The 23,131-nt window shown below is 49.3% G+C and overlaps 1 protein-coding gene across 7 annotated transcripts; it reads left to right on the plus strand.

Moving 5' to 3' along the window:
• Positions 1–2,376: 2,376 nt before the first annotated feature.
• On the plus strand, positions 2,377–22,353 carry ZFYVE27 (zinc finger FYVE-type containing 27). 7 transcript variants are annotated; one of them, XM_045438471.1, is made up of 13 exons: positions 2,393–2,587; positions 3,829–4,026; positions 8,227–8,297; positions 9,897–10,083; positions 12,924–13,019; positions 13,365–13,477; positions 14,212–14,351; positions 14,936–15,007; positions 16,592–16,612; positions 16,777–16,921; positions 19,298–19,344; positions 19,652–19,733; positions 20,148–20,439. In XM_045438471.1, exons 2-13 carry the CDS (start codon positions 3,830–3,832, stop codon positions 20,420–20,422), a joined length of 1,446 nt encoding a protein of 481 aa, XP_045294427.1. In that variant the 5' UTR covers positions 2,393–2,587; position 3,829; the 3' UTR covers positions 20,423–20,439. The 7 variants fall into 7 exon arrangements, with proteins under 7 accessions (XP_045294425.1, XP_045294429.1, XP_045294427.1 ...); XM_045438468.1 differs by lacking the exon at positions 20,148–20,439 and adding an exon at positions 20,733–22,353 and having other exon boundaries at positions 2,481–2,587; XM_045438469.1 differs by lacking the exons at positions 16,592–16,612; positions 20,148–20,439 and adding an exon at positions 20,733–22,353 and having other exon boundaries at positions 2,377–2,587.
• The last annotated feature ends 778 nt before the right edge of the window (positions 22,354–23,131 follow it).

A 23,131-nucleotide genomic window follows, 5' to 3' on the forward strand; every position in this document is an offset into this window, starting at 1 on the left:
GCGCATAAATATCTCTTCGAGATCCTACTTTCACTTCTCCTGGGTATATACTCAGAAGTGGCATTGCTGGATCATTTAATTTTTTGAGGATATGACATGTCGTTTCCCATAGAGGCTGCACTATTTACATTCCCAACAATGGTGCACAAAGGGTCCAGTTTCTCCACATCCTCACCAACACTTGTTATTTTCTCTGTTTTATTCATTTATTTAAAAATAAGCATTCATTGAATACTTACTGTGCCAAAGCTCTATACTTGGCAGAAACTGGGGCTGCCAGGATTTTAAGTTTCAGTTTCTCTGCTCTCCCGAACAAAGGGGGGGGCGGGGATTATAGACACAGGTTGAAATGCAAAGTGATAGGTGCTTAATAGGGATGGATCAGAGTTCTGTGTAAACACAGAGGAGGAAATGAGAAATTATTTGGGGAAAGCTTCACAAAGGACTTGACATTCAAGCTGGATGTTCAAAGGTCTGCAGGAGGAGGTCAGGTGGAGGAAGAAGGATATTCTAAGCCCACAGAGCAGCACATAGCAGCAGCTAGCCTCCAATATGGCCTCCAGGATGGCCCCAATGACTACCTCCTGGCAGTCATGCTCTTGTATAAGCCTCCCATTATACATTGGGACATTGAATAGTTCTGACCTGTAAAACCAGTAGGATATTGTGAAAATGACAGTGTGTCCTTCTGAGGATATATCATAGATCTTGTGGCTCCCTCTTGGATCTCTTGCTCTGGAGGAAGTCAGCCACCATGCCAAGAGGATGCTCAAGAGGCCTTCTGGAGAGTGCCAAGCCGTGGGGAACTGAAACCTCTTCCCAGCCTATCAGCATAAGAATGCCAGCATCAACTTGTCAGCAGTGCAAGGAAGCCACTGTGGAAGCCAGTCCCCCAGCCTCATCAAGCCTTCAGATGATAGCAGCCCTGTCCAACATCTGACTGCAGTCTCACGAAAGCTGGAGCCAAAACCGCCCACGAAGCCACTCTCCATTTCCTGACCAAAATCACCCAAAAGCCAAACACCAGTGTGAGAAAATATATATTTATTATTGTTTTAAACCAGTAAGTTTTGAAATAATTTGTTACACAGAATGAAATAACGAGTAACGCTCAAAGCATGACAAAATCTGGCGTGCGGTGGAAATGGTGGCAGGAAAGGCCACCGACAGAAACTCCCAAATTCAAAGGCAGCTCTGAAACCCCAAGGTTTATGTAAGAGTGGGTGAGGGAGCCATCTGGTGGAGGTAAGCTGCTTAGACATTCTCTTCTCTCCCCACTCCTATTTTCCAGCTTGTTCTACCCAGCATTTCCCACTAGTATTTCTCCAAGGGCCACAGTGAGGTTTATGAGTCAATCATGTGGGTCATACACACTGTCGCTTAGAGGTGCAAAGACTAACATCTGGGAAATGTCAAGTTATTACTTATCTTCTTTTACTAGTTTGTTCTCCTTCAGTCTCTTTCTTTCACTTATCAGTGGCACTAGGATTTGGAGCAAAGAATGAAGACTCAGAATGTTGGAGAAGGGAAACAAGGAACTGGGAGAACTTCATTATACTAAATTCAGAGGTAGATTCCCAAAAGCAGAATCCAGCTGACCAGTCTCTAATTACCAAGGGAAGTCTTTGTTCATCGATATTGGCCATGACTGTTGTCCCTTTCTGGCCTTTAGAGCCTTCTTGTATCCTCCAGTGTTCCCCCGGAATAATGCCTAGTTCTTAAATAATATCTCTCAATTGCGGAGCTGCAAGAAGACAGAACCAATTATACTACTAGCCACAGCTAGTGTGAGAACAGTGATCCGGGCCCACTCAAGGAGGAGCTGCAAAGACACTAAAATTTACCTTCGGAGTAAATTGCTGATGGTGAAATTTCAGGTAGTTAAGATATTAAAGAAATCTTTCTCACGAAAATCTTTCTATACTTCCCCTGGACTCATCCTACAGGAGCAGAGGCAGAGTGCAGCCGACAAGCCTGACCTAGACACAAAGCCTCCTCTGAGAAGGGAGAGGATTTCTGAATACAGCTTGGTCCGGGTGGTGATTTCGAATCTGTTCACATTCTAGCTGTTTGGAAGGGAAAGTGATAGTTTCCAGTTGGGGCAATCAAGGAAGGGGTACAGACATTTGACTCCTGCTTATACGAATCGGTTCGATTTGTACCAGAGTGGCGAGAAGCGTGACCCTGAAGCACGTGCTCCCACCGATCTGCGGTATTTTGCGAATCCTGATCACTCAGGGACCCAGCTGAGTGTGGGCGAGGCTGAGGGAGGAAAGACGCGGAGGCACAGGGCTGAGGTGGGCGCTCACCTGTGCTAGAGTGGTTGGAGCTAAACGCAGCAGCAGGGGCCGGAGGCGGGGCGAGCGCGATGACGTCACGGGCACGCCGCCGCTGAGCAATTCGCGTCCCGGAAGCGGCGGCGGCGGGGTAGGCGGAGGAGGCTCCCCGGTTTGCGACTTCTGAGGCCCTTGGAAGAGGCTTGTCGTCGGGGTGGGGCGGGCCTGAGGAAACGCTCCTGGGCCCAGTGGCCCTTCCAGTGCTCCCTGGCCGTCCCCGCCCCTCCTCTACCAACCCAGCGACCGGGCAGGTGAGGTGCCACCCCCTCCCCATCCCCTTGTCTCTGCCAAGGGCACGGAGTTGGGCTCCTGGACGCCGCAGGGGCCGTCACCTGCGGCCCAGCGGCTTTGGGCGTGGCCTTCCCTGGTCTGGGCCGAAAGGCCCCATCAGATTCCCTGCGCTGCGGTGGTGGTAGTCCAGGCCTCTGCCTGCGCTGACCGGCTCCTCGCCCACACGGGCTCTCACCGCGCCCACCCCGGGTCCTTTGATCCGATCTCCTTGCGCGGACATCTCGGGCTCCCAGTGTCCTCTTTGTCACATCCCCACCCCCTTCAGGTCGCAGTCCCCTGCGTGGGACTGGCTTATGTTGCTGTGCTCCGAGGTTTTGATCACTTGTTTTCTGCTTAGCATTTGGGGTAGGACTTTGAAATTAGGAAAGAGGGTGAGGGTTCCTGCGGTTCTCCCCATCGGAGAGGGGAGATGGGAACGGGGCCTTATGGAAGGAGGTGACTGCCTCTCCGGGTTCAAGGGAAAAGGGAGGGTAATGGGCAGGAATGGTACAGGAAGTGGTTGGGAACAGAAGGGAGAAGAAAGGGTTAGAAGATGTGACAGGGCAGGAGAAAGCACTGGAGTCCTGCAGGATGGGCAGTTCATTCACTCATTCAGTTCATTCACTAATTCACTGATCATAAATTAACCGTCCACTCTGTGCAGAAGTAGTGGTAAATGGAAGACATAGTTTTTGACTTGGTGGAACTCCTACTAAAGTTAAGAAGTGTAGACCGACAAGAAAGCAGGGAGTTTTACTTTGGTGTGATAAATACTGTTAGGGCAAGTTCATGATCCTTTAGGATCATTGGGGATGGGCGCCCATTCCAGACTGACGGTGTTGCAATGTTTCAGCCAATACCTGAAGGATGAGTAGGAATTAACCAGGTAAAGAGTGGGTGAAAAATATTCCAGGTCATCATTTCTTTTTAGACAACAGACTGCCTCTTCCCAGCAACCATGTGTTCTTGGTCTTTATGGTTTATACTCTTGATGGATCTGTGGGGAAAAGACATTAGATGGAGAGTCAGATGAGCCGGGTTTTATATCTGGGTAATTCGGTTCACCCTGCTGAATGGTGTTTCCTCTCTGTGAAACGGGTATTCCATCTGTAACCCTTGCTACTTTGACAGGTTTATTCTGTAATAAACCTCATGCACCACATGAGATAGTGTGTTGGGATTGGAAGTGCAATGCAAATGTCAGGAATTATTATGGTTACAGGATGCAGACATCAGAGCGTGAGGGGAGTGGGCCAGAGGTAAGCCCCAGCGTGATGCCTGAGGCTCCCCTGGAGTCTCCACCTGCCCCTACCAAGTCCCCGGCGTTTGATCTTTTCAACTTGGTTCTGTCCTACAAGAGGCTGGAGATCTACCTGGAACCCCTAAAGGATGCAGGTGACGGTGTCCGATACTTGCTCAGGTAATAGACTTTGTAGAGTTGCTCTGATTGCTCTGACCATCTGGGCCTTCTGCTTTCCTGCTCCATAGTTGTGCTAGCCATTTAGGCAGTGGCTGGGCTGTCCTTTCTGCCCTAGTGAAGAGCAGTTCTGGGAGGTCTATTGGTTCCCCGGGCTTATTCCAGGCCCACCCCTGGAGAGGCAGGCCCTGGAAACCATATGGCCTTTCACCAGAGTTTCTTTGTGGTTCAGTAAGATCATACCTCAGGACTGCTAACTAGCCTTGAACATCGGGCCTTCTAAATCTTTAAAGCAGGTTTTTTTTCCTTTCTCAGTATCAGCATAATTAATATTAGAATTAGAATATAATTTTTAACAGAAGTTAAATGTAAATACCTATGAATTAGCAGGTACCGTTTCCACTAACCTTTTTTTTCAATAATCTTTTGAGATATGGATCTCAAAATTTTTTGTTCTTATTTTGCTTTGATTTTCATTCTCTATAGTTTTATTTTTTCCCTTTTCAACTCACTTTCTTAAAGAATTTTAATTACAGATATGTACTATTTCACTCCATAGATATGTCAATTTATTTCCAAGTAATAAGGACATTTAAAAAAATGTTTTATTTGTTTTTCAGAGCGAGAGTGCAAGCGAGGGAGGGGCCCAGAGGGAGGGAGACAGAGGATCAGGGGTGCTTACCGCAGTGAGCCTGACATGGGGGCTCCAACCCACAAACCGCAAGATCATGTCCTGAGCCGATGTCAGATGCTCATCTGACTGAGCCACCCTGGTGCCCCCTGGACATTAAAAAAAATTTTTTTTTAAATGTTTATGTATTTTTGAGAGAGAGAGAGAGTGCGAACTGGAAAGAGGCAGAGAGAGGGAGACACAGAATCTGAAGCAGGCTCCAGGCTCTGAGCTGTCAGCATAGAGCCCAATGTGGGGCTCGAACTCATGAGCTGTGAGATCATGACCTGAGCCGAAGTTGGATGCTCAACCCACTGAGCCACCCAGGTGCCTTCGGACATTTTTTTTTTTTAATAAGAAAAAGCAACATCACACCTAACAAAGTTAACAATAATTCCCTGATATCATTTTATATTCAGTTCACGTTCAGATTTCCTCAGTTGTTGCAGGAATGTCATGTTTTGGCCAAATCAGATTCCAATCCAGGACTGTGCATTCTATGTGGTTATTGTGTCCCTTAAGTCTCTTTCAATCTAAAATGGTTTCTTTTTCATGATACTGACTTGCTGGAGACTGAGCTGACTGTCCTGGAAAATTTCCTACTTAGATTTGTCTGGTTGCTTCCTCATGGTGCAAATTAGAAGTTAGATTTAAAGGCTAGATCAGATTCAAGTGAAACCCCAAAGGTTATGTATTGCTAATATTGGGAGCCACATAAAATCTGGTTGTCCTACACAGTAGACGTTCATAACCTGGGGCCTGAGTGGGACTTTATGGGGTCACTGAATCTCTTGAAACTATATATATATCTTTGTGCACACATGTGTATTTCTAAGGAAGAAGCTTCTAATTTTCATCAGATTCTCATACAGATCTCCAACCCTCTAAGATGCCTGAGAGAGACAGGTAGGAGGCAGGGTTAGTGCAGTTGGATTAATCTCTAAGAGTACTGTTGAGTATTCATTCTTACCTCAATCTGGAAGTAGTGGGGGAGGTTTGTTTTTTAATTTTAGAGAGAGAGCGAGAAGACATACTTGTTGGGGGAGAGGGGCAGAGGGAGAGAGAGAGAGAATCCCAAGCAGGCTCCACGCTCAGCACAGAGCCTGATGTGGGGCTCACTATCACAACCCTGCAGTCATGACCTGTGCCAGAACCAAGTGTCAGATAGTTAACTGACTGTGCCACCCAGGCACCCTGCAAGGTTTGTTTTTAACTCTCTGAACAAGGCCCCCTAAATTTTTCTTGTTCACCCCAGAACCCCCTTAATTTATGGCATTAACCCTAGAGTTGAGCTAGTTTGTGTTCCAGAGGAATGTTCTCTATTAGATCGCTGTACTCTTGTCACGAGAGATAGGGGAGAATGGACTAGGGGCTTGTTTTATAATCCCACCACGACTGTCCAGCTGAAATGAATTTTAGTCTTCCTTAAGGCAGGGGGTGGGCCCTGGTGTTTTCTGTGCACACATGCAAGCATGCGTGTGTATGTGTTTTACCCTTTTGTGGCAAAGTGCAAAAGTAACTATATCCTGTCCTCCTTTTCTACCACTGGTCTCTTAGTGCTTCTTGGAACTCGTGTTAAGGTTTTTCCATTTTATGAAATTAGAAATCTGAGGATGTGATGGGATTAAAGCTGGATGGGGGGGAGGGGAGCAGCATTTGGTCTAAAAAGCCCCCAGGAGCTTGTCTTCTGTGCCAGGGGAAGACAGAGCACTGGTCTGTGAAAATGGCTGTCAGATTAATTTGTGCTTTTGATTGTTCTTTTCTTAGTAAAGAGGATTTGACTTTCAAGAGGGACCTAATCTTGAGCTTTGTCTGTTACGTTCTGAAGCCTAGAGCTGCGTTAGATTTTTAAAAGACTCCTCTTCTGGGATCAGCTACTCTAGTGGGTGGGTCTCCATGACCAAAGTGTCAGTGAAGATATGAGACAGAATGGGAGAGGCTTTACAATGAAAGTGACTTTAGTGACTGTATGATGTTTTTATTTCTGAAATGAGATCGGCCTTAGACCTGATTTTTAATTTGCTTTTACGCTGGTACCTGCCGCTGGATGGTTCTGAGGCCTAATTAGGATGGTATAGAGGGAGTATGCTGAATTTTTAGAGAAAGGTAGAGAAAGGTCATTTTATTCCCTTACTCAAAGTAAAAACAGCACATAAGTTAATGAATCTCATTTAGCAACTGAAATACCTCAATCACAGCGAAAGAAAATACATTGGAGTTCTGAATATGTTGCTTACCAGCAACTTACCTGTTTATTTTTCTTTGACTCTTCCTCTGATGGCTGACCTTAGAAATGCTATACTGGCTCTTTCGAATATGGGTGTCGGGCTTCACTGCCACATCTCTGCTCCTTTTTCCCTGTTAAATGTCCTTTATGAGGGGCGGAGCCAGCAGCCTTTGCTGGTCTTTGTCAGCTCGAGCCTCTGGTCTTCTTTCTTTCCTCTTTGGGGGCTTGTGCACTGCTCTTTGGTGGTGGTGGCCGGCTGGGCCTGCGTGGGCCCCCAGCGCTGCCGGTTCACTTAGGGCGTGGCTGCTGAAAGGATGCTGTGTGCTGGTTTCAAGTTCGGTTTTGATAGATTAAAACAAAACATCATTCTTTCTCCTTATTTATTTATTTTTTATTTTTATGTCTCGAGAGAGGGAGAACATGCAATTTCACTCGAGTCAGGGAGGTGCAGAGGGGGAGAGGGAATCTTAAGCAGGTGCCATGCCCAGCAGGGAGCTCATGACCACGAGATCATGACCTGAGCTGAAACCAAGAGTCAGACACTTCACCGACTGAGCCACCCGGGCGCCCTGACTTATTTTTATTTTTTAAGAGAGGGCAAGCACGCACTCTCGTGCAAGCCAGAGAGAGGCACAGGGAGAGAGAGAATCTTAAGCAGGCTCAGTGTCCAGTGTGGAGCCTGACCCAACACTCCGTCTCACGGCCGTGAGATCATGACTTGGGTCGAAATCAAGAGTTGGACCCTTAGCTAACTGAGCCACCCAGGCACGCCCCTATTTTTTCTCCTTTTGAATTAACGTATGTTAAAATCACAAAATTTGAGAAGTAAGAAAGTCACAACTGGGGTCACAGAAATCCTTCATGTTTCGTCCTCTTGATTTCTGTATTAGATGAATTTTGCACAATGAATATATGGTTCATGTATTTTTCTAAGGGAAAATTTTAAAGAAGAAAGTTTGTCATTGTCACCTCTTAAAGAGACCAGAACCTTATAAAACACAGGTTAAACAGGATTAACTGGGTTTCTCAACGGATATTTAATAAATTCTTCTTCTGGGAGAAAGTTCCATAGGTATTCGAGTTCTGACAGGATACCTTTTCTCATCGCAGGGCCTAATGTGTGACCTTAACTCCTCCCCCAGGCGCCTGTCCACATGAGGGGCCCACTTTTCATTTCTCCTTGACACTGTGAGCTCCAGGCCCCCTCCTCTTGCTCCTGGTTTTGATGACCCACCCGTGGTAGCCATCTCCCCTTCCCACTGGAGGAGTGGCCGTCTTTGGTGACCAGGCCTTTCTTGTGTTGTAGGTGGCAGACACCTTTGTGTTCCTTGCTGACCTGCCTGGGCCTCAACATCTTGTTCCTCACTTTGAATGAAGGTAAGAACTGCTTCCAGGGGCCAGGGGGGTTTTGGGAATGAATGTGGGAAAGAATTTCAAGAAGTGGCTGCCTAGACGTCTTGCTCTGGAGGTGGCTTCCTTCCACCTCTTGATGTCAGAAAACTGGCTCTGGAGAGACACTCTGGGCTAGAATCTGGCTGGGTGGTTTGGATGACTTTGGGCAAGTTCTTGAATCTGTTTGTTAAGGCCTACTTTTCCTCATCTCTAAAAGGAGGGTGCTTTCCTCCGAGGGTGGTTGTGTGGAGTGAGACAGTCTATGTATAACATTTAGCACGGTGTTTGACACAGAGTAAGCAGCCGATGTATGATAGCTATTATTATTATTTTTGTTTCCTTCTTGACTGACTGCTGGTGGATTGACCTTTTTCCATTTTGACTTTCAAGCTGATCCTGGGGTCATTGGGGCATGACATGGGGTCAGGATACCAGGAAGGTGAATAGATTTTTGTAGAGATTTTTTCCACATCTCTGGATTTTCTCTGGCTCAGCAAATGAGCCTGGAGGGGGGCTGCTGGGAAGTCACCAGCAATGAGGGGTCTGTGGTGTGGAGCCTTCGAGGGAGACGGGTGGACAGGTGGGTGGCTCTAGGGGTCTTGGGTAGTGATGTCTCCTGGGGACCTTTTGTGACAAGATATACGAGGACCCAGCCGTTTTCCTGTTTGGAACTGGCAGATGGCTGCAGAAAAAGCTGAATCCCTAGGGTGAATGTGTGAAGGGCCTGGGACAGAATGTTCTGAGGAGCTGGGACCTTTATTCACATTTTCACTCTTCTTTCGAACTTGCATTTCTCAAGTTTCTCCTTTGTTTCCTATGGAGATATGGATTTGATGGGTTAAAAATAAACCCAGTTCACAGAAGACCTCGTTTTTTGTTTCTTAGTAGGACTCTTTGCCTGTTCTAAACTCAGATATCCTTCTCAGGCTGTTAAGATTTTTCTTAACATATTTCCAAAGTAAATCATATGACAGATACTTAACAAGCATTTACTCTGTGCTCAGTGCTCTGTTAGCTTGCTTTGGGGGTACCGTACTGCATGGACCAAGTTTCTTCTTTGGATTTTCTTTCAGCATTCCCTTTTCTTAGTCCACAGTGGTCTGGTCTGTGGTATTCCAAAAGCCAAAAGAAAGACTTCTAATCTGTCCCAGTGTCCCAGAGGTCAGCACGTCAGTCACGGGGTGCTCCAGCAGCCAGACTCCAGGCACGAGCCACCTACTGTGTGCTAGCATGAGTTTTTTAATATTAAAAAAAAAAAAAAAATGGGTCTGGGGCTATAGTGACCAAGCAAATGAAGTCCCAGCACTCAAGAGCCTATATTGTGAAGGAGACAACTATACATATCATCAGTTGTGTGGCTATAGGAATCCTATTGGAGGGCGATAGGAATTCTATGAGGAAGACTAAAGCTGAGTTAAAGGGCTGGAGAGGGAGCAGGCCAGATATTGTGTCATGTGAGGTGATCAGGGAAGGCCTTCTGGACGGAGCCCTGGAGGAGGTGAGGGAGCTAACACGTGGGCGCCTGGTGGGCAGAAGCTGCCGGTCCTCACTACCCGTTCACCTGCAGTATCGTCGATCCCATAGGTGCGTGGTACTCGGTGGGTGCCCTCATGATTTCAGTGCCCGCCCTCCTCGGCTACCTTCAGGAGGTCTGCCGGGCACGGCTGCCTGAGTCTGAGTTGATGCGGAGGAAGTATCACAGTGTGAGGCAGGAGGACCTCCAGAGAGTTCGCCTGTCTCGCCCCGAGGCTGTGGCTGAGGTGAAGAGCTTGTGAGTATGAAAGGGGCCGGGGAGGTGGGAGGCAGTCACGGACCGCCGCACTGAGTACTTGCTCTGTGCCGAGCATTGTGTTAGGCAAACCACAGATGTTATTTCCTTTTGTCTTTCCACCAGTTCTGGGAGGTAGCTGCTATTATTATCTTCCATTTGTGGTTGAGGAAAGAGGCGCACACAGCTAAAAGGGGACCATGGTGGGACGAGAATCCAGATCTAGCTGATTTCACAACAGTTTGTGTTCTTTCCACCAGAGACCCAATTTAGGGTCTTGACTAAGCATGCGCGCACAGGAGCCAGGGTTCAAATGCCAGCTCTTCCCTTTACTTGCTGTGTGACGTCGGACAAGCTGCCCAGCCTCCCTGTGCCTCGGGTTCTTCATCCGTTAAATGGGATAGTAATAGACTTACCTCATAGGTGGGTGTGGAGAGTAAATGAGTGTCTGGTACCCAGGAAGTGTTCAGTAAATACCAGTCACCATCACTGTGCTGTTGAGAGGCTTCCTAAATGTGACAGAGCTGGTACTTCTGAAGAAGCACCTTACGACTGGTGAATAACAGTAACCATAGCATCTGCAAAGCTGCAGACAAGAGTTACAAACAGTCGGAGCCTGGGCCTGGCCTGAGTCAGTTATCTGGAGTGGGTCTGGGTATCTGTGTTTTTAAAAAAAAAAAAAAAAAAAAAAACACACAACAAAAAACCTTTTTATTTTGAAATGACTTTAAACTTAAATGGGAGTTGCAAGAATAATACAAAGAACTCCCCTATGCCCTTTACCCAGATAAAACAATTATTAACAGTTTGCGACATTGGCTTCATCTGTTGCTGTATCCTTGCACATTATTTTTTTTCTTCCTGAACCATTTGAAAGTAAGTTGCAAACATCGTGCCCGTTTACCCCAAATGCTTCTTTCCTAAGAGCAAAGACATTCTCTTAGCTATCCATAATCCTATAATCAAAATTAGGAAATTTTACATGGCTAACAGCATTAGTGCAATTATCTAATACACAGTTCATAATCAGATTTTACCAGTTGTGCTAATAAGGTCTTTTATATGAATTTACCCTGATCCAGGATCCAGTCCTGAGTCATACATTACATTTAGTTTTCATGTCTTCTTAGTCTCCTGTATCCTGGAGTAGTTCCTTAGTCTTTGTTTCTCATGACCTTGACTTTTTTTTTTTTTTTTTTAATTTTTAAGTTTGTTTATTTTTGAGAGAGAGAGAGCAGGAGAGAGAGAGAGAATCCCAAGCAGGCTCCACATTGAGTGCAGAGCCCAATGCAGGGCTTGTACTCACAAACTGTGAGATCATGACCTGAGCTGAAATCAAGAGTCAGACGCTTAGCCGGTTGAGCCACCCAGGTGCCCTATGACCGTGACATTTTTAAATGAAAAGAAAACTTTTTTTGACATTTATTCCTTTTGAGAGATAGAGCTCAAGTGGGGGAGGGGCAAAGATGGAGGGAGACACAGAATCCGAAGCAGGCTCCAGGCTCCGAGCTGTCAGCACGGAGGCTGATGCGGGGCTTGAACCCATGAACCGTGAGATCATGACCTGAGCTGAAGTCAGATGCTTAACTGACTGAGCCACCCAGGCACCTGGTATGTTTTTTTTATGTTTGTTTATTTTCGAGAGAGAGAGACAGAGTGTGAGTGGGAGAGGAGCAGAGAGAGAGGGAGACACAGAATCGGAAGCAGGCTCCAGGCTCTAAGCTGTCAGCACAGAGCCCGAACCCACGAATGGTGAGATCGTGACCTGAGCTGAATGAAGTTGGATGCTCAACCGACTGAGCCACCCAGGCACCCCACACCTTGACGTTTTTAAGTAAAAACAAGATTATTATTTTGTAGAATATCCCTTAATTGGGGTTTGTTTGTTTCTTTGTAATTAGATTAAGGTTATACATTTTCGGCGGGAATGCCACAAACAGTGTGTGTGTTGTTGTCAGTGTATCCTGTTAGGAGGTACGTGATGTCAGTCTGTTTTGTTATGGGAGATACTAACTTTGATCAGTTGGTTAAGGTTTCTCTATCAGACGGCGGCCATTGCTGGGTCTTGCCTTGATCAGTTTATTACTGTGATAGTTACAAAGGTGATTTTCTAATTGTCATTGTTAGCTGGTATTCCGCTGTAAGAAAGAGCTCTTCCTTTTACCAATACGAACTCAAGATTCTTAGTTTTATTTAATGGGTTATAATCCATTACTGTCATTATTTTGATCTCAGGCTGTCCTAGGTTTGGCAGTAGGAGCTCTTTTGAAATGGCTCTTGTGTCCTTTCAATATGTCCCCATTATTTTTGAGTACATGTGATGTTCAGATTTATCTCACGCTTGTGCTGCCCCCACTCTAGAATCAGCCATTTCTCCCCAGAGCCCTTCAGAAACCAAGATCTGGGTGCAGCATGCGTTCATTGCTTCTGGGGGTGCAGCCATTAAAAAAACCCTCCCAAGTGAGTCTGCCTCACAGCCCAGGTGGAGACACACTGATATCCATCCTACCATTTATCCCGTAGCTGCAGTGTGTTGGGAGGTGGGTACCCTGCTCCTCATTTTATGAATGAGGAAACTTCAGCCCTGGGAACGTCAAGTAGCCCAACATCAACAGCCTGGAAGAGACCCAGGCAGGAACCTGTGTCCCGTTCACACCTCAGGAGGGGTCCTGAAAAGGGGACTGAAATGTATGCAGTTTCTCCTGAGCTCTCTGGCCCCTCTCGTGGGTTTGAAGAGACCAGCTGTGCCTAGCTAGCCGTCTCTGTGAAGTCCTGGGCTCTGTGGCCCTGAGCTCCGGCCGGCCCCGGGGCGCGCGGCTCACAGAAGCCCTGTGTGCCCGCAGCCTGATCCAGCTGGAGGCCTTCCTGAGCCGCCTGTGCCGTACCTGCGAAGCTGCCTACCGCGTGCTGCACTGGGAGAACCCTGCCGCGTCCTCGCAGTGAGTGGCCCTCGTTCCCCCCGCTGCTATTCTGCTGGGATTTGCCGCTGGAGTCCCTCCTCGCCTAGCTCAGGGGCAGAGAGCCTCTGAGACTCTTGTGTGTAAACCTGCACATAAACCTGTGAGCTGGAATGTACTGCTTTTGTTTAGACACTTTCGGGGGTGGTACAAATAATCATAGTAGCAGAAACATGTCCCTCCGTGTAATCTCTCACCCACTTGTTTGACGGGCAGATCTCGTTGGTTTATTATGAAGTGTGCCTATTGCCATGTGGGTGTGCTCCAGATTGGTTTCCTTCTGATCTTAAGAATTTCTGACCCTGTGGTTCCTCTCTGTCCATGCAGGTTCTATGGGGCTCTTCTGGGCACAGTTTGCATGCTGTACCTGCTGCCCCTGTGCTGGGTCCTTGCCCTTTTAAACAGCACGCTCTTTCTGGGGAATGTGGAGTTCTTCCGAGGTAAGCCCTGGACAGCTTGACAGAGTTGGGGCCCACGCTCTGAGGGCTCGGTTAGGCTTCCCCCGTTTACCAAGTCTCTACAGCTAACCGTCTGTTTGCTGTGCCATCCACAAGGGGGCAGCACCACGCCAGGGTAGTTTCTCAGAGGGTCCCCGGGATGTGCATCTCTCAGATGTCAGGTGGGATACAGGGAAACAGGTAAAGCTGCTGCTGTAGGGTCCTTCTCCCTTCCCAAAGCAGGTGAATCCCTGTTTACATGATGTGGTGGCTTCTAGGAGGTGAGGGAGGGATGTTTTCCCAGTGCTGCCATCCGCCTCCTGAGATGCTGCCAGTACTCTGTGGTCCCAGAGTTCTTGTCGGCTGTCTTGCTTCTCAACCAGTCAGGCAGTCTGGAGAGGCCCTCAGTCACAGAAGTCTGGGCCTATGCATACGTTTGGGTGATTGCTGTATTTTTCCTCCTCCCTGTGGTTGAGTAATTAATTACAGAAGCTGTAATTTGTCAAGCACTTACTATGCTTAATCTCTGTGTTGCAATCGCATGGGGTGGGTGGTAGTATCTCTGTTTTGTTTACGAAGCTTAGGTTGGGTGACTTGTTCAGAGTTAGGAAGGGGACTTTCTTGCTGTGGAGAGTGGGCCGCTGGTGGAACAGGCCAGCCACCTGCAGAAGGGGGTTCCCCAGGGCACCACTCATTCCATCCTGTTTCTGCCTCCCCCCCGTTCTTGCCCTGAGTAGTGGTATCTGAGTACAGGGCATGTCTGCAGCGGCGGATGAACCCCAAGCAGGAAGACAGTGTCTTCGAGAGCCCCCCGCTGCCAGATGCTGGGGGAAAGTGTGCCCTGCCGGACTGCACGCCTGCGCCCACACCCACGGAGGTGAGCGCCCCCCACTGTCAGGGCAGAGCCTGCTGTGGGCAGGTTGTGGGGCCTTCCCGTTCCCAGCTTATTTATACTGCACAGCTCCTGGCCTTGTTCTGGTTCCCGCTGCTTCCCTGGCCTCATTTCCTCTGAAGTGTTTAATAATAATAATAGTAACCGTAGTAGCAACTGGGCGCTTTGTTGACTGCTTACCCTGCTGTAGGTGTCAACCCTTGGAGGTGTAGGTTGTCTCTGAGAATGAGAGGATCCTTTTCTGCAGAGGAGGTGGCCGGGGCACAGAGTAGTTGCCTGCACATGGTGCGGCCAGGACTCAGACCAGGCCCTGTGGTTCTAGAACCCATGCTGTCGGTCACTGTGCTCTGCAGCCACCGTAGGGCCACCTGTGGTGTCGGGCCCATCCCCCTGTCCTTGGAGGTCAGAAGGTGCACTCCTTCTCATGACTTCTTTCTTGCAGGTGTGCCACCTCTTCTGGGCAGGGACAGATGTTCTGGGGAACCTGGGTGCTGGCTCTGCTGCCGGTGGCCTCTGCCTAAGTTGGCAGGGCCGTGTCCCTCCCCTTCTGTAATCCTCTCTTTTCCCAGGACCTCACGCCCGGAAGTGTGGAGGAGGCCGAGGAGGCTGAGCCTGATGAGGAGTTTAAAGATGCGATTGAGGTGGGTGGTCCTTCCCTACACCCCCTACCCACCAGGCAGATGGTCCGGGAGCCAGCTGGCTTTTTGTGTCCCAAATGTAGGATTTTTCAGTTCTCTTCTATCCAGATCAGCAGCCAGCACTGGTTCTGAGCTAGAACATACTGCACGAAAGGGTGCCTGTGAACTTCCACTCATACTGTAGCTGACCTACATCTCTCAGGGTGCCCAGGGCAGGGAAGCCTCTGGGAAACACTCTGCAGTGGGGGTGGGTGGGGGGTGGGTCACTTCCCACCTAGACTGGGGACTCTGGGCTTGGTGCCTTTGATGTGGGGAAGGCAGATTCAAGGGAGGGCATTGCCCTGGGCCTCTGCCTGCCCTTATGCAGAATGAGATTAGAAAGATATCTCTTGGAGGCAGGAAGGGGAAGCTGGAGAAAGTGGTTGCAGGTCAAGTAATAGGTCAAAGAGTCTTCCTGATTTTAATTTTTTTAAATGTTTTAGTTTTGAGAGAGACAGAGACAGAGTGTGAGCAGGCAAGGGGCAGAGAAAGAGGGAGACACAGAATCCGAAGCAGGCTCCAGGCTCCAAGCTGTCAGGCCTGATGTGGGGCTTGAACCCATGAACCGTGAGATCATGACCTGAGCCAAAGCTGGACACCAAACCGACTGAGCCACCCAGGCACCCCGAGTCTTCCTCATTTTAAGACAGTGGTTCAAACTGGTAGTTCACAGAAGTGTTTTATTTGGCATGCAAGACTTAAAAAATTTACAAATGGAGAGATCTTAATGAAAAGTCTGGATTTTCAGTGCCTCTGAAAAATCAGAAGCTCTGGTAGCCCTGAGTCTTCAGTGGTCAGTGTAGCTGAGGAGTGACTGTCCCCTTTAGAAAAATCACCTAGTCCCCACCACTGCCCCCACTCCCCTTGTCCCCAGTCACTGAGTCCTTATGGTGGTTACTGTTTATTGTCACAGCTGTGCTATTGTATTTCTGTATAGCAGAAAGTCATTTCTATGTTCCTTTGTAAGTGGGAAATTGAGGTATAAGAAATGGGGTTTTGTGAGTTGCCCCTGGGCCTGTGATTTGCCCTAGCTCACCTCTCTTGTTTTAGTCCCATCCACGTAGGCAGTTAAATTTTCAGCTACTGAAAGATTTCTCCAAGACGTTAATACGTGATTGCAGACTGTGCATCTTGGTGGGGGTGGTGGTGGTGGAGGATATATACAGCCAGGACTTTCAAGTGTTTTTGTTCATAACCCACAGTAGTGAACACATTTTATATCTTAGTCTAATTCACACTTATGTCTGTAAAATATGTACAGCTTAAATGAAGGAAGTTTTCTGAAAATACATTATAAATTTCTGCTCTGTTAAAATAACAATCCACTTAATTTCACCCAATTTGAAAAACAGTAATATACTGCTGCTCCCAGTCCTGGGATCCTTCTCTGGGGGCCTCTCTGAATGGGTCACCCTTTGGGACGTGCTCAGACAGAACTCAGAGTGGCACTTCTGTGTTTCCTTTTGCCTGGGGGCCCCCTCCCAGCAGCTTCCTTCTTCTTGCTATCTCTCTGTTTTCTCTCCTTCTCCCCTGCACCTCGGGAGGCAGGAGACCCACTTGGTGGTGCTGGTAAGTAGGAGCCTCGGTGAGCCGGGCAGGGGCTGGGCAGGGGGGAGGGTGACTGAGCCAGCCATCACCATGCCTCCTGGGGTCTGCTGTGCTGGGTGCCTCTGCACGTGGGTCCCGGAGCCCCGCCGCGAGGTGGGCAGGACTGGAAGGAGCTGTTCCCGCAGGAGGATGACGAGGGTGCCCCGTGCCCAGCAGAGGATGAGCTGGTTCTGCAGGACAACGGGTTCCTGAGCAAGAACGAGGTGCTGCGCAGCAAGGTGTCCCGGCTCACGGAGCGGCTCCGCAAACGCTACCCTACCAACAACTTTGGTATGGCCGGGGCTGAGGGACGGGGGCACCGTGGGCACCGTGGCCACAGGGCCAGAGTCTTGGAATTGTGGGTTCTGGTTTGTGACCAGAGCAAGGAGTGAAGCTATGTCCCCAGGCCCCTGGGAAGGTAGCAGACACACAGTAGGACTGCCAAGGGAGCAAGTGTAAGTTTCTTCGTGTCCCTCTGTCCTTACTGAGTATTAGCTTGTGGGAAGTTGAGGCACTCAGTTCGAGAAATGCCGCTCCAGGACTGTAGAGAGAGATGTAACCCTGAGACAGAGCCTCAGAAGGCAGTGGAGCCTAATGACTGAGAATAGAATGTGCAGTCTGATTGCCTGGTGTAAATTCCAGCTCTGCTGGGTGTCTTTGAGCAAATTACTTAATTTCTCCGTGCCTTGGTTTCCCCTTCTGTAAAAGGGCAGTAAGAATAGTTCTTAGCTCACAGGACTCTTATAGGTCTCTAATGAGATGATGCTTATTAAGTGTTAGCACAATGCTGGCTGGGTCATGGTAAATGCTTAATAAGGGGTGCTGTTAGTATGAGAGGGCTTGGTCCATTCTGCAGGTGCCGAGGAGCTTGTCTGGATCTTTCCTATCCAAGTTGAAACAAGTTGAAGCAAAGATACTTTTGTATCTTCCTCTGCCAGTGATAGAACCTTGAGGTCCCTTCTCCTCAGCCAAGTGCTTACTTTACTGGGAGGTGGGTGTGGGTCAAGGATGGCAGCTTTGGAGAAGGGTGGACTTGACTGTTAGCTCTGTGGGAAGCCTGACTCAGGCCAGAACAGCGATTAATGAGCCACATAGAATTCTGGCTGAAGAGCGCGGGTGATTTGAGTGCTACGATTGAGGAAGAGCCTTACTTGTACCTAGTGTCAGCTGACAGGGAAGAGGGTGGGGTGGCTATACTGTGTGTTCTGGTGGGAGTGAGTTCTACGGCCTGCTCCCTGGGAGAAGCCCCTGGGATTTGTTTTGAGGAATTTGACCCAGAGCATCCGGGGACCTCCCTTCCTGCCCTTGTAGCACCCAGCGCAGTTGTTTTTCAGGATTAGAGGTCCTCCACATGCTGTGTCTTTCAGCTGTGTGAGTGTCCCTCAGTCATTTCAAGTTCCATTTTATTCATGATGATCACCGGCTTCTCTGGAGCTCTGTGTTCAGCGCACTTGCATGTACATGGTCTCATTTAGTTCCGATGGGAGATGTGATAGGGACAGGCAGTTCTTAGGGCTTAGAAGCAGCCTGGGTTCCAGAAGTCCCAAGTGACGTTACAGAAGAATTAGTACTCTTGCTGTAGCATGTGATTCATTTGTATCTGAATTTTAAGTAAAGGGCCTTAGGTGTTCTCATTTGCAGGTGAGTAACCTTGGGTGAGAAGAGTGATTCGGCCCATGTTCTCAGCCAGTAAATGGTTGAGCTCTGACTCAAATCCAAGCCATCTGCTCTGGCTCCTGTGTTCTTGTTTTTCTTTCTTTTTAAAAAAAAATTTTTTTTTCTTAATGTTTATTTATTTTTGAGACAGAGGGAGACACAGCGCAAGTCAGGGAGGGGCAGAGAGAGAGGGAGACACAGAATCTGAAACAGGCTCCAGGCTCTGAGCTGTCAGCACAGAGCCCGATGCGGGGCTCGAACCCACAAACTGTGAGATCATGACCTGAGCCGAAGTCGGACGCTTAACCGACTGAGCCACCCAGGTGCCCCTGTGTTCTTGTTTTTGTAACTCATCTTCCTCCTTTTGCCGTAGTGTCCGAAGTCCTCTCGTTTTATGTCTGTCCCATTTCAGTATTTGATTTTCAGTTCAGATAATCCCTGCTGGGATGGGTGAAGGCCTTTTAGGTTCACATGAAGAGGGCAAGGGCAGAAAATGCTTCTTTTTCCCCTCTTAATTTTACATTTTTCGAAACTGCTCTCTGTCCCTTCCTTGAGATGCTCTCAGGGTCTTTGCCATGAGGTCAGCCGTAGCAGCTCGCTTCTGGGTCTGGCTCCTGCAGGCCAGCATGGGGTGAGCCACTTTCAGGGCCACTCCGTTCCAGATGCCAGTGGATGATGGGGGTGCCTGGGAAAAATGAGGACAGGCTGCAGGGAGCAGATTCTGCTGGATGTTCTTCGGTTTTGGCTGGACCTACAGGTGGAGCCTTTAAGTCCTGGGAAGGCCTGTGGACCGGCAGCTGTGTATGGTCTGGAGACATGGACTCCCAGGGACTGTCAGCTTGAGTCCTCCCTTCTGTCTGCAGATCTGGACTTCGCTCCCTTGCGCACCGCTCCTAGCACGGTGTCTGGGCTGGGCTGGTGTCCTGAGTGGGCCTGTTTAGAAGAGCCAGGGGCAGGTGAGAGTTGAGGCCTGGGTTGGGTCAGGGCTGAGCTGCTACCTCTGTTTGTCAGGGAACTGTACGGGCTGCTCGGCCACCTTCTCAGTGCTGAAGAAGAGGGTAAGTCTCGTTGACGGTGTGTTTTCAGGGGCTTGGGATGAGATGCAGGGGAGTAGTGGGGAGTCGCTGGGCCACATTGGTCCTGGGGTCCGAGGTTGGCTCAAATGAGCAGGGCTTCCCTGCCCCCATGCCCACGCCTTCACCAGCCCTCCCGTTGGATGTTGTGTTTGCTTTGTCCTGCCCCACTTGGGCACCTCCCTAGTCCCACGGTAGTCTCTGGTTCCTTGGGTGGGATCACCTGGTGGAAAGGAGATGGGCTCTGGGCGTGGGGGACGCATCTGATACTGACCTTGGCTCTTCTCTGCAGCGAAGCTGCAGTAACTGTGGAAACAGCTTCTGCTCCCGGTGCTGCTCCTTCAAGGTGCCTAAGTCCTCCATGGGGGCCACAGGTGAGTGATGCAGGTGGCCGGGGGTCAGGCTGTTGGTAGGGCTTGGCGGGTTCCCGCTTCCTCCAAGGGGTGCTGCAGTGTGGGAAGGGAGTAGGGGCTCAGTGAGAAGGCAGGGGAACTTGGGATCCTGTCTGACCCGTAGAAACATTTTCCATTCTTTAACACACAAAACACTGAAGTATTTGATGCATGCAAAGGAACCTATTTAACATATCTGAATTATAAGGTGTAATCTAAATACCTGTGGCTGCTTCACTGAAGTTAAAAAAAGAGAGCATTAGCGACACTACCGAGCCTCCCTGGTACCATCCTGCCTTCCCCAGAGGAAGCCACCGTCCTAAATTTTATTCTTGTTCTCATTACCTTGGTAACACTTAACAACAACAACAAAAATAATTTCTTTTCCTTCTATAGAAGCTGTACATACTCATTGTAAACAAAAGATACAGATAAAGGGAGAGCACCAGTGTGCATGTAGGATAAATGCATATGCATCTTCTAAAAAAATTGGGAGCATATTTTTCATACTGCCTGAAATATGTTATAATCACAAATCGAGGTTTTCTGGTTTTCTTTCTGGTCATGCAAGTAACATGGTTATTCTAGAAGATTTGGAGATTACGATACAGAAGAAGAAGGAAGAAAAAAATAATCCTGTAATTTTATTACCTAGAGATAACCACTGTTAAAACATTTTGGAAAATGAGCTTTTGGTGTTGTATTTAAAAAATATTTTCAATGGGGTTTTGTTGGTGCCAAAATAATTTCTAATGTAGAGCACCTGGGAGAGGCCTGCTGTTGGTGTGGTCACTCCTACAGTCCCCTGTCCCCATGGAAAGAGAAGTCTGAGGGCAGGCTAGTGAGCTGGGTTAGTGAAGATGTGGGCTGGCTGGTGGGCAGCTCTTGTGGGGCTTTGGGGGTTGGGGAGGTGGTTGTAGTATTGGGGCCGTAACCAAGGGGCATGAGGAAGTGTCTCACCAAGTTCTTCCTCCTTTTCAGCCCCCGAAGCCCAGAGAGAAACTGTGTTTGTGTGTGCCTCGTGTAACCAGACCTTGAGCAAGTGAGAAGAGGGGCTGGGTCCAAAGTGGGCGTCGGTCCCTGGGGCCAGCAGCAGGCCTCACCCTCCCTAGCCGCATGTGGTGTGTGCTGGGCAAATGTGGCCTGAACGCTAGGTAGGCGTCCCCTTCCTGTCCTCGCTGTCTCCAGCCGGATTCTGGAGCTGTTCCCCACTCCTGCGGAGGGCTAGTAAGCGGCAGTTCTCGAAACCCAGAGGGAAGAGGAGCCCCTGGAGGGCCTGGCATGTGTGCCCTCCTCCGCCCTGGACTGATCAGTGGACTCAGAGCTGGGCAGGGAATATAAACTAGAGGGCAGGAGTGAGCTAGGCCTGGTCTCTGTAGGGTCTCTGAGCATCAGGGCATCTCTCCACACCTGACAGTTCTAGGAGACCAGAGATCAGAGACTGGGAAAAGAGATTCTTCCTCTGCTGGTTGCTGGTCCAAGCCCTTGGCCTCTGAGAGCCTGCAGAAGGGCCTGGACGTGCCGTGACCCCACTCTGCTATGCGAACGTTCCTTCAGGCATCACCATCTCCTTGTTTCTCCACTAGAGGGTATGGCCAGGGCTAACCAGACCGAAAGTCCTTCTAGAAACAGGGTTGAAATTTCCATGTTCTCTCAGAGGAGGATGTGTCTAGGAGGGCCTGTCAGAGTTCTTTAGTATTAAGTGGGAAAAAACATAGGGATCCCTAGCAGCTCAAAGGGCCTCAGCTTTACCTTGCAGAAACCTTCACTAGCAGAATCTCAGGCCACATATTACCCTGGTGACAGCTCCATTGGGTAGATGCCAGGCATTCAGATCACTCTTGTTTCTTTTGCTCGGAGCCTTGGGCATCCCTCCTCTGGCACAGAGCTGCATTTCTCTCCCTGGCCCCTTGTCCCATGGAGTGTGAGATAGGCAAGCAGAGCAGAGGTCCTGAAGCCCTTGACCCTCGGGGGCCTGGGAAATGTAGGATCTCTCTGGGCTGGGTCCTAGACTCTGGCACTGTTCCCCAGCAGGACAGTCTCACGGGTTAAGGCCACTTGAGGTCCCCATCCTCTCCAACAGTTTTATGTTCACTCTGGACTTTTAGGCCGTCAGTGTCTCTCCCTAAGCCTTGAGCAGGCTCAGGCACCATTTCCCTCCCTTGGAGCTGCCCTGCCTTTTTGAAGTATTTATTTATTTATTGCATGGTTCCTGGGAGCAGGTGGCACAAGGAATGGAATGAAGAAGAGTGGGGTGCTTCTGTTCTAGGATGCTTCCCCGGAGCCACGGGCTGCCGGGGACCCAGGACCCATGGGAGGCTGAGCAGGGATCCAAGGAGACGGGCTGGGGAGACAGAGGCCATCTGAGGCCAGCTTTCTTGCCAGGCCAACCAGTGTAACTAGGGCCGGCAGTCGGGCCTGCTCCAGGCCAGGGAGGTGCAAGTCCCTGGGGAAGTGGGCAGGCCTTGGTATACCCCCTTCCTCGGGCTCCTTTGTTAACAGATGAGAGTGAAGTACCCTGTGCTTCACTTACACTGGAGAGGAACGGAAAGGATCTCTGTGTGTATGGAGAAATGTCAATAAAAAGGCCTCAAGCTTCTTATGTTTTTGTCCTGGTCCTTGCACTAACCCTCCTCCTGAGGCTGGAGAGCCAGACTCCCCCTGCAGTGGCGGAGTCTGCAGGCTTGAGCTGTGCCTGCAGGACAGGGCTGGAGGGGTGTGGACGCTGAAGTCTGGGTGTTTGCCGGGGCAGGGGAGGAAAGCCGTGCCTTGTGCAGGTGGGGCTCAGCACATGTGTGTCGGATTGACTTGAGGCTCTGTCTTGTGACCAAATTCTGAGGGGTTGGGGTTAGGACCAGGGCTTGGCCAGCACTAAGCAATGCAGGCTTTAGAATGGAAAGATTTCAGCTAATCCCTCTTAGAAAGCAGAAAAGGATTGGCCCTCAGGCTGGGGGCGGCCGAAAGAGGATTGGCTGTGAGATGGGACAGATTAGCAGTTCTCTGAAAGCAGGGTTTGTGGGGTGTTTACTGGGTGCCAGTCTCAGTGGTAAGTGCTTTACACACATTATTCTCTTTATCCTTAGGATGGCCCTGTGAGGTAGGCACTGTTCCCCCATTTTATAGGTAAGGACATTGAGGCCCAGGGAAGTTAGGTAGTGGTAGTGAAAGGTTTCACCTGGCACTTTGCAGACCAGAGCTGAGTTTGAGCTGGGTCTTCCAGACGGAGGCCTGGGGCAGAGAACAGGGGAGGAGAGACCCTGCCTCAGAGTTGAGGTTAGGTTGCAGCCACATTGTCACGGCCCCCTGCATATGCAGCTCACAGAGGCCTTGGTCTGTGGCGATTCTTCCTCACTCAGGAAATTCCATATGGGAGAGCCCTG

This window comes from Leopardus geoffroyi, chromosome D2, assembly GCF_018350155.1.
Source record: "Leopardus geoffroyi isolate Oge1 chromosome D2, O.geoffroyi_Oge1_pat1.0, whole genome shotgun sequence".
Taxonomy (NCBI): domain Eukaryota; kingdom Metazoa; phylum Chordata; class Mammalia; order Carnivora; family Felidae; genus Leopardus; species Leopardus geoffroyi.

What these genes read in the sequence shown, in the direction of transcription:
- ZFYVE27 (XM_045438471.1), top strand. Translation starts at nt 3,830, where the DNA reads ATGCAGACATCAGAGCGTGAGGGGAGTGGGCCAGAGGTAAGCCCCAGC. An exon ending in GAATGTGGAGTTCTTCCGAG is followed by an intron (nt 13,478 to 14,211) that starts GTAAGCCCTGGA and finishes TGCCCTGAGTAG; the next exon opens with TGGTATCTGAGTACAGGGCA. An exon ending in AGTTTAAAGATGCGATTGAG is followed by an intron (nt 15,008 to 16,591) that starts GTGGGTGGTCCT and finishes CTCGGGAGGCAG; the next exon opens with GAGACCCACTTGGTGGTGCT.